Here is a 19,473-nt window from a genome sequence, read left to right on the forward strand (position 1 = left end):
CCCGATCTAACAGCAAGAGACCACCAATTTGGCCAATTTGGGCAGGGTCAAACCAAGGTTTTTGTGTGTGTGTATATATATCTATATAAATTACTTTTTAAAAAATATATTCAAGAATTTTCCCATTAATTGAGCCCTTAAATGCCATCCACAAATCAACAAAAAAGTGATTGCCACTTTCCAACCATACATATGATGTATTAATGAAGGAACTTTTTGGTTGAAAATTGCTTAATTATAATACCTTGAGATAATCAAATGACTGTGGACAAACATAGTTATGTACAAGGTCAAATATTCTTATATGTAGAAAACAACCTAAGGAGAAAAATTAAATGATTTAGAAATGTTTAGAAATGTTTTGTATCCATCTTTTCTTTTCTTTTGTGGAGATCTTTTCCTGCCTTTTTGCATCTTCTCAGAGTTAAGTATAATATTTTGCTCTAGTATTCATAAAAATGTAGATTATCATACATGAACGTTCTTAAGGGTTTACTAAGTTTATAAATCTACGAGAAGTGAGAAATGTACACTGTTTATGCTTTATTGTTACAAGCTGGTAATACCTCTTATACACCATACTTCAAAATTAAAACTCTTGGCACCTGGACTGAGTTTTCTGCATGAATTAATTTCCTTTTTTGTTGTTGTTGTTGTTGTTGTTGTTGTAACTTTAACAGATGGAAGAAGATTCTGTGAGCTGTAATGTCGATATAACCCAAGGGGTTGGCGACTCCTCTTCTATTCCATTGGATGTAGAGGAGATTGAGACTCTTCCAACCCTTTCTTCATCCACACATACACAAGAACCTACCCGTTCCATCCCACCTTTACCCAAGAAATCCAAAAAAAAACCTAGCAAAAAAAAAAAAAATCTGGTCTGGTACCCGGTTGCCCAGCCCTAGCCGGATACTAGTGCTCTTAACATCGAAGATAACTTTCCTGAAAGGAATGACCTGGCCCTAGCAACCAACAGCACCAGGGAATAGATCGTACTACTATTGTTAGCTAACATGCGGCAAGTAACTTACTTAAATTAACTCTACTGTTCCAACTAAGATAATTACCCTGTCCAATCTCAGTTGTGGCTAATACATATATGCATGGGGAGTCTGGTGACCAATTCTGTCGCCAATGATAACGTAAGAGACAATATGGCAGTGGCAAATGTAATTTTCTCCCTGCGAAACATTCAGCGGAAGACAAATAATAAATTGACAATCTAGTACGTTAGCTAAAATGAGATCTGGTGTTGTCTGCTGTTTGAGTCCTCTCTCCTCTTACCAGCGCGTTACCAAGAGAGTTCGTTACGTTCAAGAATTGAAAACTCATGTAATGGCTGAAATCAATTGGCACAAACCGAGACTATATTGACATGAAAATACCAAGATCTGCCGCGGGAAGTTTAAGATAACATCGGATGGACATTTTATGGAAAATTTCAAAGCTAGGAAGAATAAAAAAGCAATACAACGAAGAAAACAAAATTGATGCAGTAAGATAGAAATTGATTTGTGAACTCATTTCAAACTGTTAAATTCTTGTCTAAAGAATGATAACGGTTACGTACATATATATTACATATACGAAAAAACTCAAACAAAGAGGCATTCTCAAACATCAGTGATCGATTCTTAACACTGGCCATGACCATTGAATCGCCAACCTGGCCCCAACCCATTGCATTTGGGAAGTTAGTCATTGCTTTCATATGTGCATCTCCTTCGTCGTAGCATTTCCCTTAACATTAAGGAGATACGAACACCATAAACTATTACTGCACCCAAAACTCATTAGTCATACAGCACACTTGGCAATAGAAGATGAGGTGACTCAATAATTCATGGTTTCCAAGGTGCCGGAGGTGGTGGCGGAGTTGGAAACATGGGGGGAACCGCAGAGAAGATGGTGTTCTTGTCAATCCCAGTAGTCCCATCACCAGACAAAGCCACAAGTGCGGCAACTAAACCTGCGTTGCCAGCAAGAGTCGGTTCTGTGTAATTGTAGTTTGTACGAACATCATGGAAACCATCATGCTTGTCAGGGCCAGCAACCATAGCTCCAACCAATGTATTTGGGTTTGGCTTCGTACTGTCCCGCCATTTCCAGCCTCCTTTACAGTTATACTTGACCTTGTTCTTAGGGATAGATGCACCTCTATGGTGGGCGTGTCTTGGGTAATGACTACCAAAACCCACAACATAGCTCATCTTGCGCGGGTTTCTTCCAAGGATGTAATCAATCTGCAAGTAACGCCAAAGTAAATTGTCCATCATTTATCAGCACCCACTTATTATGCGACCTTTTTTTTTATTGGTAAAATAAATTTATTGAAGGAGATTAAAACATCATGTACCTGTGTTTTGGCAAATTCACGCAATACTTTGGTTGAATAGAAATTGGGCCCACAATACCAACCAGGTGTATCTGCAGCTTCGAGATAATCACTATAGAGCGTAGCTAAAAAGGCTGCATTCACCACATATTGAAGAGGTTGAGGCCTTCCATGGTTTAACTGAATCAAACCCCCTGCAAAGACTCCAAAGAATCAGAAGGAATCCCATCCACACATTAAAATAGGGAAAGGATACTTAATATACCATTTGACAACCAGATTTGACTGAATTGAACAAAAATTATATTTTTTAATTGTTATTCAAATATTGGTATTTTCATAAATGAAAAATGACTTTTCAGCTGCCCTTTTTCTTAAAAAAAAATTGTGAATTTAAAGAACAAAATGAAAAAAATAACTTTGATTAATTCAGTCAAATCTGGTTGTCAAATGGTACGCTTCCTAGAAGGATACTTAAATTAGATATGGAACAATATAATGTCAATAGAGTCCTCACTTCAGATATAAGGTCAATGAAGTAAGAGGTAGTGTACCTTTGGTTCTATTAAAGCTAGTGAAAATGGGAAGGTATGAACACATAATGATGCTGGTCTGATTGTGGAATGTCCTTAAAATTTCCTCATATGGATACCCAGGGCTCAAGAACAACCGCAAACGGCTTAGAAGAACCTAACCACAAGAAAATAAGATCCAATTAGAAATAATCCCACGTATGACCAGAGAGCTCAGCTAAGTTTGGATTGAAAGGGACTTTCAACCCATCTCATCTCATCATTATAACTTTCACAAATTCCAATACAAAATATAATAAACAATTCAACTTTTTCAAATCTCAAAATAATAATAATATTAAAAACTAATATTATAATAATATTTTATTCAATTTTCAACTTTCATCTTAAGTTATCTCATCTTAACTCACTATCCAAACCTAACCTAATACAGGCAGAGGCAAGGGGAGGGGCTAGAAGAACCTAAACACAAGAAAACAAGACGTGTCATAGTTTGCAATTTATAATGATCTGTCATAACCATATCGTGCGATAGAGATTTTCAGATTGGCGAACATGTTAGATATGTATATATATATATGTACACATACATATATTTATAGATATATATTTGCTTCTTCACCTGTGTTTTATAGTTTCCCATCATTATATATAAAAAATATAAATTACATACAAATAGATTGTTCGGGGAAAATATACAGTCCCTCAAACTTCCACCCAATCTTCAGCTACCTGTTCCTAACTCTACTAAAAGATTGTAACGTACCATCTCCCCTACGAAGACAAAATCACCACTATAAATTCTAACACAACAACCAAATATAAAGACTATGTTGTTGAATATTAAGGTGTCGAAAAGAAAAACCCTAGAAACCCTTTGCGTGAAGGGAAACTCAGTGCTGTCCCATTGGGCGGCGGCTCCCACCTCCCCCCCTCCCTCTTTCGTTTTTGTTCTTCTATTTAGTAGTTTTTCTGCTTTGTCTGGTTTTGAGAATAAGGTTGATCGGTGATGGACTGCGTTGGCTCATGCGCATAGCCCAAGATCTTAGTGGCTCATCCCTCTATCTCTCCCTTTTTCCGGTTGTAAACAGAGGTGAAATGCAAAGGGGACAGAGAAAGAAAGGGATGCATGACCCCTATTTCGGAAAGGGGAGGTTGTTTTTCTAGGTCGGTTGCTCCCGGTCGGTTGTTTTGGTTGTAAATGCTCTATTTTCATAGCATAAAACAGAGGATTAAGTCCTCTTGCAGACGTGGAAGTTACCGAAAGGTAATGACGGCCTATGGAATGGCGGTATGTGATGCAAGGTGGGATGGGTCTCGGCGGGTGGGGGGGACATGCGTGCGAGAGAGGAGCGAAAATGTTTTGACTTGTGGATGTGCAGAAACTAGTGCTCCGACCGAAGTGCAGTTCCAGTGAACCACGGCGGAAGCCGGTGCTTGTGCGCTGGTGATCTCGTTGAGGTAAGGGAGGCGGTGGCGGCTTAAAGATGCAACCCTAATGTTCCTTCTTGCAACCAGACCTGATCCAGGGGCTTTCTTGTTTAAATGGGCCAGACGTGATCCAGGGGCTTTTTTGTTTAATGGGCCAGACGTGGTCCATGGGCTTTGGTGTTTATTGGGCCCATTTGTTTTTGATTTAGACTGGATCATGTATTTTGTTTTTTAAGTACTTTGTTTGTTTTATTTTATAAAAAATAAGAAATAGGCTATTGGACTTGAGGTCCATAGCAGTAAAGTCCCACTCCTCCTTAGGAGGAAGGTGGGTGACTATCTCACTCCTCCATTGGAGGAAGGTGAGTGTTTGTTGTACTCCTCCTTGAGAGGATGGAGCGTGTTAGTATCTCTCCTTTTCGGAAGAGAGGTCGTTTTAGTTCTGTTTTTTTTAAACAGAACGCTTTCTTAGTTTGACTGTTGTCAAGAGAGAGTATGTAGAAGTTAAGATAATGTCTGTCATAAAGAAATTTATAGGCGGGGGAGCCCTTCACAGTTGAGCAGTTTGGCTAGTAATTTGGATTTTTCCTGTATTAATTACTCATAGTTGTAACTTCGGTTTCATTGAATGAAATGAAGTCTATTTCAAATATATATATATAAAGACTAAGAGAGAGAGTTTTAGAGAGAGAAAATTCTCTCCGTACATCTAAAGTTTTCTCATGAGGAAAAGTGAAAACTTTTCCTTCTGGTGAAGCTTGAGGTTGCTAAATCTTGAGTGGGATGGGGCTTTCGAAATTTGTGGTTATAGAAGCTAAGGAATTTGAGGTTTTTAGAGATGGGGTGCAAGTGTTCATTATTGAGAGAGGGAGAAGAGTGATAACAGAGATGTGTTTGGGTCTGAACTCAGTTAGATGGTTCATTAAAGCCATGGAGGATTGTCTGAAAAGTGGGAGGAAGGTGTTCTATTCTGCACATAGAGAAAGAGGAAGAGGTTATACTGCACAGAAATGCTCCAACTTCAGGGGTGGATACATGGAGGTGGTGGCATATGGAGGAGGTGGGCACAGAAACTCTGTTTGTATACTAGAGGATAAAGATGGTAGGGGATGGAGGAGGTTGATGGAGGTAATGAGGGAGGTGGGAGGAAGCCCTGCTGTCTTACCACCACCAGAGAAGGCTGTGCAGTTTGCCTCTCGATCGTATAGGGAGGCTCTCCAACAGAAGCCTAGTAACCAGTTTTCCAATGTCAGAATAGGGGACAAGCCGAGAGATAGGGTAGGTCTGCCGAGAGGTGTTTTTCCAGCTGCTAACCAGAGTGTAGTAGGAAATGGCAGAGAAAATGATGGCCTTAATATGGAAAGGGAGGAATGCGTGTTACAGGAGCTGATGGCACAAGTCAAAGATATGCAGGAAAAAATTGAATGGCTTATCAAAAGGGCGGAAGAAAAAAACATGGGCTTGGGCTTAGACATGGGCCACGAATCAGAAATGCAGTTGGGCCGACATACAGAAGTGCAGGTGCAAATGGGTCAGGACTTGTTGGCTGGGCTGAAGGGTAAAGGGCTGGATCTCGGCCCAAGCCCGAGAAAGAAGTGGGTGGATACGGGGAGGAGGTATCCAGCAGCATCCGATATTTTGGCCAAGCCAAAATCCTCAGTATCGGAGCCGATACTTGAGCAAAGGGTGACAAAGTCGACCCAGACTTTTTCGGTGGTCTCGGAGGAGGCAGATGGTGGTCCGGTGAAGGCCAACTTAGCAATGGTTATGGAAGAGGCAGAAATTTTGGGTAGCGATGGAGACTCTACATGTAACCCGACATCTGTGGATGAGGAGCTGACCTCGCCGATGGGACAGAAAACGCCGACAACCTCGAATATGACTCTGCGCAACCCAACGTCACTGCAGGAGATCCAGAGCACGCCGATGAGTAAGCTGAGAATTGCTGGAAGGCTGATGAGTGCGATGGGGAGCTTGGGTCAGACACAGACCATGTCGTTGGAGGAAGAGGAACCCATAGCAAGTGAAGAATGTCCTACGCCTGGGGAAGAAGATGAAATTCCAGATGTAGAAGGGGTTAGAGCCTCTCGGGTGAAGGAAAATGTGGAAGAAAAGGAGAGAAGGGAGGTGGAAGGGGAAGGTTCAATGGTTCTGTTTGAGGGTGAGGATTCCTATAAGTATGATAACTCCCCTACCCCATAATTGGGTCCTGAACAAGGTGATAGAGATGCAAAGTGTGGTGGGGATCTCGTGTGTGGGCTATGAAGACCAATTCAAGGCGCTGTTAACAGCCATTGAGGCCAGTCACTATCAACATGGTGCTGTATCAAAAAAAAGTAGGGAGTTGAGAAAGCTTACTTGGTCTATTAATTATGATGGCAAGGATGGAAAGGAGGGGAGTACAAGTCGTAGTAGAAATAAGGGAAGGGTTGTGTCAGTTGTTAAATGAAGCCAAAAATTCTGAGCTGGAATGTAAGGGGGTTGAATGAGGTTAACAAACGCCTCCGGGTACGATCTTTGTTGAGACAATGGAAGCTGGATATTATTTGCTTGCAGGAAACAAAATTGAAGATTATTACAAGAAGAGTCATAAGGAGTTTATGGAGCTGCCAATTTGCAGGATGGTCCTATTTACTTTCGAAAGGGGCATCAGGGGGAGTATTAGTTATGTGGGATAAAAGGGTGGTGGAAAATATTGATGAGTTTGTGGGAGAATATTCGGTGGGGTGCTTGTTCAAAAACTTTGAAGATGGGTTTGCGTTGGCTTTCACTGGTGTGTATGGTCCTAATTTGGATTGTAAGCGGCGGATGCTTTGGGATGAACTTGCAGGTATGGCCGCATGGTGGGAGGTGCCATGGTGTATTAGAGGAGATTTTAATGTGACTAGATTTCCTAGCGAAAGATCGGGGGAGGGTCGACAAACTCTTGCTATGAGGGAATTTTCAGAATTTATTTATGAGCTGGAATTAATGGATGTACCACTTATGGGGGGTAATTATACTTGGTCCTCAAATCAAGCCTGGTCAAGAATAGATAGATTCTTAATATCTCCATCTTGGAAGAAACATTATCCAGATCTCTCTCAGAAAAGGCTCTCTAGGATTTGTTCGGACCACTTTCCCATTGTGCTGGATTGTGGAGGGATCCCAGGGGGTAGAAGGCCTTTTAAATTTGAGAATATGTGGTTAAAACATGAGGGGTTTGTGGAGTTGGTGGGACAATGGTGGAGCTCATATCATTTGCAGGGCAACCCAAGTAATGTATTGGCTGGAAAGTTGAAGTCGTTGAAAAAGGATTTGAAGTTATGGAATGAGCAAATATTTGGTGATGTTACGCTACAAAAAAAAAATCTGTTTCAAGAGCTACAAAGCTTGGAGGGAGGTGGAGATGAGAGCAATCGCAAAGGGCAAGTTGTTGCTGATTTGGAAAGAGTGATTCTTATGGAGGAAATTTCGTGGCGACAAAAGTCAAGGGCTTTGTGGCTTAGGGAGGGAGATAGGTGCACGAAGTTTTTTCATCGCATTGCAAACTCTCATAGGAGGTTCAATACCATTGAGTCTCTAAACGTGGATGGCGGTGCACTTACAAACCAAGCTGAAATTAAGAATCATGTGGCTGGACACTTTAAACATTTATTATCAGAACCTCATGATTGGAGACCTACTTTAGACGGATTAGATTTTGAGCACATCGACCAAAGGAGTATGGCGTGGTTGAAGAAACCATTTGAAGAGGAAGAGGTACACATAGTAGTCAGGAAAATGAATAAAGACAAAGCACCGGGCCCGGATGGCTTTACTATGGCTTTCTTTCAGAAGTGCTGGGAGGTGGTGAGGGAAGATGTAATGCAGGTTTTCCAGGAATTTTTCACATATGGCAAATTTGAGAAGAGTTTGAATGCTACTTTCATCGCACTAGTCCCAAAAAAAAAAGGGTGCTATAGAGGTACAAGATTTTAGGCCTATTAGTTTGGTGGGGAGCATTTACAAGATAATCTCTAAAATCCTGGCTAATAGAATGAGCACAGTCATGGATAAAGTTATCTCCAAGACTCAAAATGCTTTTGTGAGAGGGCGCCAAATACTGGATTCGGTCCTTATAGCAAATGAGTGTTTGGACTATAGGATCAAGGCGGGAGAGCCAGGTATTTTATGCAAATTAGACATAGAAAAGGCCTATGATCATGTCAACTGGGACTTCTTGTTATACATGTTGAGTAGATGTGGTTTTGGGACAAGATGGAGAAAGTGGATGAGACATTGTGTGTCAACGGCTCGTTTCTCAGTGTTAGTAAATGGAGATTCAGTGGGATTCTTTAATAGCTCGCGGGGATTACGACAAGGTAATCCATTATCACCCCTTTTATTTGTCATCGTAATGGAGGCCCTAAGTCGAATGCTGTCAGCTGCGGTGGAGGGGGGTTTCCTAGCTGATTTTGTAATGGGGAACATTAACATTTCACATCTCTTGTTTGCGGACGACACCTTGCTGTTTTGTGAGGCAAATTCAGGACATGTACAAGCCTTGAAGGCCATTTTATTGTGTTTTGAAGCGGTATCGGGGTTAAAAATTAATCTTGCAAAGACGGAGATGGTTGCGGTTCGTGAGGTGAGGAACATTAGAGGGTTCGCCAACATTTTGGGATGTGGAGTCTCCTCTTTGCCATTGAAGTATCTTGGCCTCCCCTTGGGGGCTACTTTCAAAGCCAAGGTAATTTGGGAGGAGGTGTTGGAGAAATTAGAGAATAAATTGGCCGGGTGGAAAAGGTTGTATTTAACTAAAGGGGGGCGGACCACTCTTATCAAGAGCACACTATCCAACATTCCTACATACTACTTGTCTCTATTTCCTCTCCCTGCCAGCATAGCAACAAAAATGGAGAAACTTCAACGTGATTTTTTGTGGAGTGGCTTAGGCGAGGAGCTCAAGTTCCATCTAGTAGGATGGCATAAGGTGTGTACTCCGTTGAGAGATGGGGGCTTGGGGATCTGGAATGTGAGGGCTTTTAATGAGGCATTATTAGGAAAATGGTTATGGCGGTATAACAAGGAAAGGGGAGCCTTATGGAAAGAAGTGATTGATATGAAGTATGGAAGTGAACGAGGGGGTTGGTGCTCTAAGGAAAGTAGGGGGGTGGGGTTATGGAAGTACATAAGGAAAGGTTGGTGTACCTTTGCTAGTAACACTCGTCTTTGGGTGGGAAATGGTAGGAGGGTTAGCTTTTGGAATGAGGTGTGGGTGGGAGACACGGTTTTAAAGGAGGTCTATCCTAATATTTTCAAAATTGCTCGGGACAAAGAAGCAATGGTGGCTGATTTGAGGGTAATAAGCAATGGTGCACAGGAGTGGAATATAAGTCTTATCCGGGATGCACATGATTGGGAAGTTACCGGGATGGTGGAGTTTCTCAGCTTGCTGTATAACACGGTTATCAATGCTACAAGCGAGGACAAGATAGTATGGAAACCTTCGAGAAAAGGGAAGTTTTCTGTGTGCTCCTTTTATGATACAATTACTATGCAGCGAAGATACAATTTTCCTTGGAAGAATGTTTGGAGGAGCAAAGCACCTAAAAAGGTCGCTTTCTTTGTATGGACAGCAGCATTAGGGAAGATTCTTACTATGGACAATTTAAGAAGAAGAAGCATAATCATAACCGAATGGTGCTGTATGTGCAAAAAGAATGGTGAAATAGACCATTTACTTTTACATTGTGAATTTGCCCGGGAAATCTGGAATTTTTTCTTCAGCAGAATGGATATAGCATGGGTCATGCCGGGAAGAGTGATAGAATTAATTGCAAGCTGGAGAGGAATTGCGGGGACACCACAGATTGCGGCTGTATGGAAGATGGCTCCTCTTTGTATTCTTTGGTGTAAAAGAAATGATAGACTTTTTGAGGATCAAGAACGTTCCATAGAAGAGTTTAGGAGGTTTTTTTGGAAGACTTTATTTATGTGGGCCATCGCTCTAGAGCTGAATGGTCTCAGTTTCCAAGATTTCCTTGTATTAGTTGCTAAATCCTAAATAGGTGTATTCACATGTATACCTCCAGTGTACATGGAATATACTTATTAATAAAAGTTCTTATTACTTATCAAAAAAATATAAAGACTGTAAAAATAATTATTTTTTAAAAATAATTTTCACATTTTTCAAGTTTTTGACTTTTCAATTTTTTTTCTTGTTTTTAATGCTATTTTAGATTTTTTTATTCTTTCAAAAAATTTCCCCATTTTTTCTTTTTCATAACTATCTTTCTTTTTACTGTTTTTAAAGTTTTTATTTTCATTTTTATTTTTACGATTATGACTTTTATTTTTCTATCAAGGGCATTTATGTCAAATTAATTGACAGAGAATTGCAATTTTTAGTAGCTTAAGGGAGTAATTGCCAAAATTGATAGTTAGGGGGTAATTCCAAATGAGATCGCAGTTTAAGGGGTTATTTACAAAAGCTTTTTATTATAATATAAGTTCAGCCCCAAAAGATAAATTTTTGACTTCTCCATTGGCTCTAAAGTTGGGAAGTCAAACACAGAAACTCGTGAACTTGGTCCTCTAGACATACAAATGAAATTAGCATAATGATAAAAAAATATCGATGTAACATGCTGTAGAACTTAACTCTTCAAAGATTCCGGAATAATGAACATTTCCAATTCACAAAATAGGCAGGCAGACCCAAGCCTCATTGGGGGCATCCCCCCAAAAGAAAATTTAAAAAAAAAAAAAAAAAAAAAAAAAAAAAAACAAAACAAAAACAAAACATCCTTAAAAACAATCGTTTTAGTTTTGTTTAATATGGTGGACTGTAAAAATTACCACACCCAAAAAAATCTAGATAGTTTTGCCCCCCTCCTAAATTAAACTTTTTGGTCCCACCCGTGTATAGCCCTCACCCTTGACACAAATAGACATACCACGAATTCCATACAAATCCTTTTCAATATGATACTTTCCCATGCATTAAAATTTCACATGCTGTAAAATGGGGCATATACACATTTATGACGCTGACCCATAAGAATTCATCACTCTAATTTTACACAGCTAAAAGCAGTAGAAACAAACAAGAAATCAACCCCCACATATGCATATACATAAACATTTTTTTGGTGAGTATATATACATAAACATAAAGTAAGAAATTCATGGTAAGTATTAACATGGGGCATGCAGGAAGAAATAACTGATATTTATTCCAAGCAGAAATAACTGCAATCAAATCTAATAGCATAACACATCTATAACATATGAGCACGCAAAAAATATTGGATTAAGGGTGAATCTCTCTCCATCAGAATGAACATCAAGTAAGCAGTAAATGTATCATTGCATTCAACCCACATTAAAAGAGCCAAAAATAAGTTCAGACCTTAACTTCCTTGTTATGAAAAAGCACAACACATGTTGAAACCAAAAGTTACATGGTAACAAGAAACAATATTAAGTTACCTGAGCACCAGCAAGTTTGTTGTCCCAGCTCAGCACACCATAATCAGGGCCTCCCCAGAAAGCACCAGCATGTTTGGCCAGACCAGGTGAGGTGGCAAGCTGAAGATAGGAGGAGTTACCAGTTGCATAGTACAACCAAGCACCACCCCATACAAACTCATCCCAGTAGCTAGTGGAATTGTAAAACATCGCAGCTTCTGATCCACTTGCACTGTATCTGCCCCTACGATCCCTTGAAAACTTGAAGAGTGTTCGGGCACCGTGGACGAGTTTCTGTGAATAGGCCTTGTTGTCCTTGAAAACGATAGATGCAGCAGCTAGAGCAGCAGCCATTTCTGCAGCAAGATCTGAGCAGGTGCTACATGGAGACACAGGTCGTTTATAATCGATGTCCTCAGGACGCATCCAGCAATAATGATCATTAGGAGTTGTACTCCCTCCAGAGGTATCTCCAACCCCAACCTGTTGAAAATGAGAGGAAAGCATTCATTACAAATGAAATGTTTTTTGGTTATATTGCTCACTGTACGAAGCAGTTGCTTATTGAGTAATTTGACTTAGTTTTGTTTTTATTTGTTAACGATCCCAGGTAATGATCAATCTGAGAATGCAGCTGCAAAAAAAGACATGGCTCAGGCTTTTTTCTTTTTTTCCTCTCTCCATAAGCAAGCAAACTTTATTAAAATAAAAAATGATATAAGTTAGAGAGGGTGGAGTTCCCCAACAAAACACCCCAAAACAACAACCACAATACAAACGAGGTGGAAAAAAAAGATAAAGAAAGGAATTTTGAGACCAATTTCTTGGTCTCTATGCAAGCCCTACAAAGAGGGTACCATCTTAAAAGACGTTTTGAAAGTAAGCCACCACTGGAGGCAGTGCAAGAGGAAGCACTGTAGTTAAAAGTCTTGAGATATTTGTTGGTAAGGTCCTTAGTTTCTTTCACAAGATCACCGGTTGGCGAAAACAATAACCTGGATAGATTGGCATCGGAAGGGCAGATATGCAGTGGCGGAATAGCCAACCCGTGCCTTTAGAGTGGTGAGTGAGGACCATACGCCAGTGGAATGTAGGTGGGGTCAAGCCGATTTGAAGGATCGGAGGATGGGGAGTCTACTGGTACGGCACGTGTAGCCAGCAGAGCTGTCGGAGTGCAACAGCGCGTGAAGGCCATGTGCGGAAACAAGCCGCAGGTGAGGGTCATGCGGCGACATTTTGGGCACTGTTCCATGTCGTCCCAATAGATCTGCGGAAGGGGAACATCGTGGTGGGGCGCTTGTCGACTGCTCAGGTTAAAGTCCTTGACCATTTTTAAAGATTTTAGTTTATGTTTTATAAGTAATTTAAAAAATGGTTAATAAGTGCAATTTATGAGGGAGGGGATGTTGGAGGATTTCAAGAAAGCAAAGAATGTGCCGCCCCTCTCTCCCTCACCCTTAAAGCTTAAACTTTATTCAAAAGTTCAAAGAGAAGCAACATCTGGTCCCTACTCCAAAGGACTAATCAATGGTGTAATTAAAGCCAATTGGAATTATTACAAGAGCAAGCACTTCTCCCTCCCAAATAATATGTGGTCCCATACACCACCAACACTTATCACTCAGTATGGGGTATCATAATCTCTCCCCTTCCCATAAATTTTCGACATCCTCGTCAAGCTATTCCACGGTTGGTGACATTGCTTATGTCTCACACTTTTGGTTAAGATAGATTATGATACCATTTGTAACACTTGAAGAAAGGCCCAAACCACATCTAGGCCTTACTCCAAATGGACTAGTGAATGGTACAATTGGAGTCTATTGGAATCCTTATAAGGAGAAAAAACTTCTCTCCCCCAAGTAATGTGGGACCTGATACACCATCTACACTCATTAGTTAGTATGGGGGGTGTCATAAAGGCCTAAGGAGGGGTGAGTGTGATAACCCATACTAAGTGATAATGTAGGTGGTGTATGGCATCTCACATTGCTTGGAGGGAAGAAGTTCTTAATCTTTATGTCAAAGCCTACCCAGCCGGAATAAGGGACTTAAGTCATGCCACCTATGATGCCCTGACGAGGACATCGGCAATTTAAGAGATTTTGATACCCCATGTTGATTGATGAGAATAGGTGGTATATGGAATCTCACATTGTTTGGGAGGCAGAAGTTCTTGCGGTTTATAATGATTCCAATGGGGCATTGACTAGTCTTTTTAGAGTAGGGCCTAAGTGTAGCTTAGGCCTCCCTGGTGGCGGTATAGATTCATTCTTGGTTTTTCTTCATCAAACATGCAAGGTAAAGTGTTATAAACTCTCTAGACTGCCTGCCGCAAATCTTGAATTGGAACCTAGAGGGAAGGCCACCAATCACACTCCACCCTCCCTACAATTTGCGGTAATGGGATGATTTTTCATCCAGCTTTTGATTCCAGCCATTTCACCTTTAACCCAGCCTCTTGAAATAGGTTTCAATCGATGTCCTATTTTCTTATGCATTCCAACAGCCAATTGTTGAACCTTGAAGAGTTCTAAGGGGCTGAGGACTCGTGAACAACCTATAGAGTCCATTTTGACTGAGTTTTATCGAGCTTCAGCCTAGAGTCAATCCTCTTTCAAAAAACTCTTGAAAGGGACCTTGGTGAGGACTTTCAATGACCCTTATGATACACTATGATAAATGTAAGATGATTTAGCGATTTAGGGTTAAATTCTTGGTGTAAGGGACTCCTATACATGTCGCCCAGATTAGAAGGGCACTATTTTTGTGATAATACCTCCAAAAGAACTTGCCTTTGGCTCCATTCCTTAGATAACATACAAGAATTGAGAAGTCCTCCATTCAATTGAATGACCCTCTACATGTAAGACCTATTGCTCATGCAATTTGGGATCCTCATTTTGGTCAACCGGCTGTGGAAGCTTTTACTTGAGGGGGTGCTCTTGTACCAATAAATATCACTTATTCTGGAATTTATCAATGATCCCATATAGAATGGACATCATAGAAAAGCAAAAATGGCTATAAATGAATCAGTTTGTATGATTGTTCATCCAATACTTGCTCTATTTAACTCAAACCGAGCTTGACTCATGGGAGAAAAAAACTCTTAACATCAAAACAAAAACCTGATCGATCAGTAAATGAGGCATACTTGATTAAGCTCGGCTCAACTCAACTCAACTCGTTGGCTATGCCTGACTCAATTAAAGTTTGGTCATACATCATTGAATATATATATATATATAATTTATTCCTATATATTAAAATTTTTTATATGTATATAGATACGTATGTGTATAGATTAAATTTAGTAATACAAACATAGCAACCTTTTGTAATTATATATATAACACTTATTCCGGTTATTCGTTGGTTACCAAGTACTTAAGTGATTAAATTATAGTATATATTTTATAATATATATAATAGTTAGTCTAATATACTAGTATATAGGAACCATAAAAAAAATGTGTATGCTACCGCCATACAAATACCATGTCACATTGCAAAACTAATATATATATTATATATATATAACAAATAAGTAACTTATGTGGACATATAACATATGGTTATTAGAGATAAACATTGACTAGTCACATATTGTAGTGGATAGGTTATATAAAATGCTTATAATTAGTCATCTATAGTAGTTAAATATTATTCATATTTTTTCAATTTTGTTTTTCTTTCATATAATGTTTATTATTTTTACCCCAATTGTAATTATTTAGGTTGAAATCTAGAAAGGTGGAAGGCAATTTTTTTTATTTCCACATTTTCATTTATTCATAAAATTTTTATAATCTTATAATTCAATATAGGGTCTATATGTTAGTTGTAAGAATTTCATTTAATTTAATAATCCTTTGTATCTTTTATACTTTTAATTTTTTTTTTCTCATTGGTAATCAAGAAATTTTATTCATAAGAATAGGCAAAGCCCAAGTACACAGGGAGTAAACATGAGAAAAAATATTAAGATCCAGGGGGAATTTTTATTTTTATTTTACTTTTAATTATTTAATTTCATTCAAAATAAATAAAATAGGTTAAAAACATATGAGCAAAGCTTGAGAAATAACTCGACTTGACTCGAGCTCGTAAAACATGAGCAAATCTTGAGAAGCAATTCGACTCGGCTTGAGCTCATAAAAAAGAGCTTGACCAAAGCTCGGAAAATAACTTAACTTGACCCGAGCTTGTGTATTGATCAGCTTGAGCTTGACAAGCTCCCAAATCGAGCTCAAGCTCCAGCTATTTAAGTCAAGCTGGACTCGACAAAAGATCAGCTCGGCCCGATTACAACTTTAAATTAGTAATAGTAGAATAATGATAGGTTTACCACTATTTTACCACTCTTTTACCACTTTTTTTAATTTTTTAATTTTTTTAATTTTTTTTTTTTTACTTAATGATTAAGCAAGTGAATATTACTAAAATTATATATTTTTAAAATTTTTTCTTAATGGTTAAGGATGTTAAAAAAATACTTAAAAGAAAATGATAAAAAAATAAATACACTATAAGTGGTAAAATAGTGGTAAAAGGGTGGTAAGTGTATCATTACCCGTAATAGTAACCATCATACTGCAAGTACAGCTCTAGGACAGCCCCTAAGGGGAGCTGTCTTGTCCTTCCTAACAGATTAAGGCAGGTAGACTCACACACAGCATGAAGCATAGCTCAATGGCAGGAAACTAGGCTGCAGGCACAATCTGATTCCTAGATATTCCTATCAGCTATATGGTTAAATGAATGACCAAATATGTAGATGTACCTGCGCAACCATACTGTCTATGGTATCAGCGGAATGGTTGAAAGTCTTGAGAAGGTAATCAGTCCCCCATTTTATTATCTCTTTAACATGGTTGAGCTCCCCAGCAGCTTCATATTTGGCACTGTATTCAATTACACTCCAGCTCAACATGGTCATGGCAAACGAGGCCGGGAAGTTGAACTTGATAGCATCTCCAGCATCATAATATCCACCCACCAGATCTTTGTAAAAGGTGGCGGTATCGGACTTGCCATCATCCAGACAGGAGCTCCCTCTCCATGAGACGTTATTATGCTTTGGCAACTTCCCAGCTGCGATTTTGAAGCAAAAATAAATAAATAAACAAAGAGAACGAAGTATTTTCTAACTTGATAAACTATAAGACCGGGTCCAGTGGTTAAGCCAAGATTTTACTTCCGAGGTGCAAAATCTAATTAAAATAAATTTATATATGTTTTTGTAAAAATGTTTTTTTTACGTATTAAAAAAATATTTTTTACGTCAACAAAAAAGTAATATTAATCTCATACAACTTTTCATATTCTGAAATCATCTCTAGTCCTATATCCTATAAAAAATGTATTGCAATGGTATTAAATTAATATAAACTTTTCTTGAACAAAAGTAAATTGATCTAACGCTGTTTTTTGTACAAACTTTTTTACTTCAGAAAAAACTTAGCAAAAATTGTTTTCTACAAGTTTTCGTATTCTGTAATAATCAGCCCTTCATTAATTTTATAAAAACTTGTGTGACTATTAATAAAGTTTGCGACATATACAAAACTAAGTAACCATTATAAAACTTGATTGAACAACGAAACTTAAAAGTAATATAAGGAAGTCATAACGAGTTGATCCAGGATTTTCCATCTCTCGTTTGCTTTTATTTTGGGTAGAGATTATTTTTTAAAATGGGATTGTGAATGAATCAGCTAGGGTGTATGTGAGAGTTTCAGTCATTCGTTTTTGACATATTAAAACTACATTTAAGTAAATAAATTTTACTTTTGTTTTGTGTGAGAACATAGTTTTTTAATGATTAAACTTTTAAAAATGGTTGTCATAACTGAATATGTTATTATTTTTTCTTTAATCAAAGTCGTCTATTTCAGAATCAAGTTTTTCTTATCAAATCGAGCAGGACCCTGGTCAGCGGCGGAGCCGCATAGTAATCAATGGGAGTATCTTTCACAATCAAAATAATAGAGAGACAGTTCTTTTTATCATACTTTAAATAATTATATGGACATTTTTTAAAAATAACTTATAAAAATAAAATCCCTTAAACATTTTAAAACATAATTATAAAAATGATATAAAATATATATATGTGTGTGGGTGCGCGCGCGCGCGCGCGTGTCTATGTACTCTATTATCAGCAGAAAAAAAATAAAAAATGTACTCTTTTATCAAACAAAAGCAGATCTACTTAACACGAATAGGGCAAAGTAAGATAGATTACATCGTTGGACATTGAAGAACATGAGAGCCTTGTGGAGGGCGAGGGTGTAGTTGTCAGGGGGAGGATGTGAATGGCGGTGGCGTGGTACGGTCTTGACGATTAGGGTGATGAAGCCAGCCAAGAAGGCAGAGACAAGCAGCGTGCCGACAGTCCAGACGAAGATCTTGCGGCTGACGATGATGCAGCCCAGATCCACGTACTTCTTCTTCTTCTGCTCGCCGGGGCCCAGCAGCCAGCTCTGCTGTGTTTCGTCGAGAGGCCGAGACAGCGCCGCCCTGTCCACGTCCTGCAGATTACGGCTCCGGTCGTCGTCTGTGGCCGAGTCCGCGGCGTTTATCTCAAGGGGCCCACCCCACGGATCCCTGCCGTACATTCTTAGCTTGATTTAGCTTCCTTCCAAGTTGCTAGCTTCCCACCCAATTATTAGTAATGCCAGAGCGGCTTCACGCCGAATGCACAAAAGATCAGGAAGGAGCGGATTGAGGTTTACAGATCTAAGACAAATATCACGATAATATCTGGACAGACATAGGGGTATCGTAGCAGTAGCGTTACAGCACAATTTGAAAGGAAAAGGACAAATTGAAGGAGAGACACGCATAGAGTCCCACCCTTTACCCTTTATTGGAGAAGGAAGAGTGAGGAGTACGACGGGTATTCAGAAATTTAAGATTAAAAAATTGTAGGATCGGTGGTTGCGGATGACCTGGTGACGGTGGGCAGTCAACAATTATGTGGTAATGTCTCCAAATTCATGTACGCTTTTGGTTGATGACACCGACCTTCGAACTAATCGATAATGCCATTCGAGCTGAAAAAAATAACCATTAAATGTTGACATTAGAAATGTGTTTAGCGACTATACTCTAATGTTTTAATTAAGTTTTGGGTTAAATTCAACCCTCCATTATAATCTCGAATAGTTGGACTTATTTACGTGACATGCCACATATGAAAAAAAATGTTAATGTTGTAAATACATACATTTCGTGGATGATAATGTTGTAAATATTATTGTGTATGTGAATTGATTATTGTGTATGTGAGAGCTTCTTGTACATGTGAATTGGTTCATGTTGTACATGTGAATTATTTGGCACAACAGCAACCCGCCCGGCCAACCAGTCCTGTATCTGAGCCCGACCCGACCCGTTCATGATGCCAAAACAGATCCGACCCGATTCTTGTTGGACCAACCTAGTTTCACTTAAAAAAATAAAGAGAGAGAGAGAGAGCGCAAAAGAAGGAGAAAATCCTCCACGGACATCACTTTCGTATTCCTCCTCTGTTTCACTTCTCATGTGCTCCTTAATTAACAATCTCTCCTTTGGTTATGCTGTGTACAATTGCTATAGCCTTTGTGTTCTGCCACCTGATCTCATCCAAAGTTTAATATTTAAAGCTACATCGGTTTGAGTGCTTTGTACATTTTCGGACCAGATCTAAACTTTGAACCCAACTCATCTCCAGTTCTCCACATGTAAGCA

The 19,473-nt window shown here is 39.1% G+C and overlaps 1 protein-coding gene across 1 annotated transcript; it reads right to left on the reverse strand.

Annotated features, from left to right (window-relative positions):
- Window positions 1-1,487: 1,487 nt before the first annotated feature.
- On the reverse strand, window positions 1,488-18,694 carry LOC122279338 (endoglucanase 25-like). Its single transcript, XM_043089927.1, has 6 exons — window positions 17,987-18,694; window positions 16,523-16,833; window positions 11,758-12,219; window positions 2,890-3,025; window positions 2,357-2,529; window positions 1,488-2,243 (listed from the first exon to the last, which is right to left on the reverse strand). Exons 1-6 carry the CDS (start codon window positions 18,357-18,359, stop codon window positions 1,842-1,844), a joined length of 1,857 nt encoding a protein of 618 aa, XP_042945861.1. The 5' UTR covers window positions 18,360-18,694; the 3' UTR covers window positions 1,488-1,841.
- Between the last annotated feature and the right edge of the window lie 779 nt (window positions 18,695-19,473).

The sequence above is a fragment of the Carya illinoinensis genome, chromosome 10 (genome assembly GCF_018687715.1).
Source record: "Carya illinoinensis cultivar Pawnee chromosome 10, C.illinoinensisPawnee_v1, whole genome shotgun sequence".
Taxonomy (NCBI): domain Eukaryota; kingdom Viridiplantae; phylum Streptophyta; class Magnoliopsida; order Fagales; family Juglandaceae; genus Carya; species Carya illinoinensis.

What these genes read in the sequence shown, in the direction of transcription:
- LOC122279338 (XM_043089927.1), bottom strand. Translation starts at nt 18,359, where the DNA reads ATGTACGGCAGGGATCCGTGGGGTGGGCCCCTTGAGATAAACGCCGCG. An exon ending in GTTCTTCAATGTCCAACGAT is followed by an intron (nt 16,834 to 17,986) that starts GTAATCTATCTT and finishes TCAAAATCGCAG; the next exon opens with CTGGGAAGTTGCCAAAGCAT. An exon ending in TAGCTTTAATAGAACCAAAG is followed by an intron (nt 2,530 to 2,889) that starts GTACACTACCTC and finishes GAGTCTTTGCAG; the next exon opens with GGGGTTTGATTCAGTTAAAC.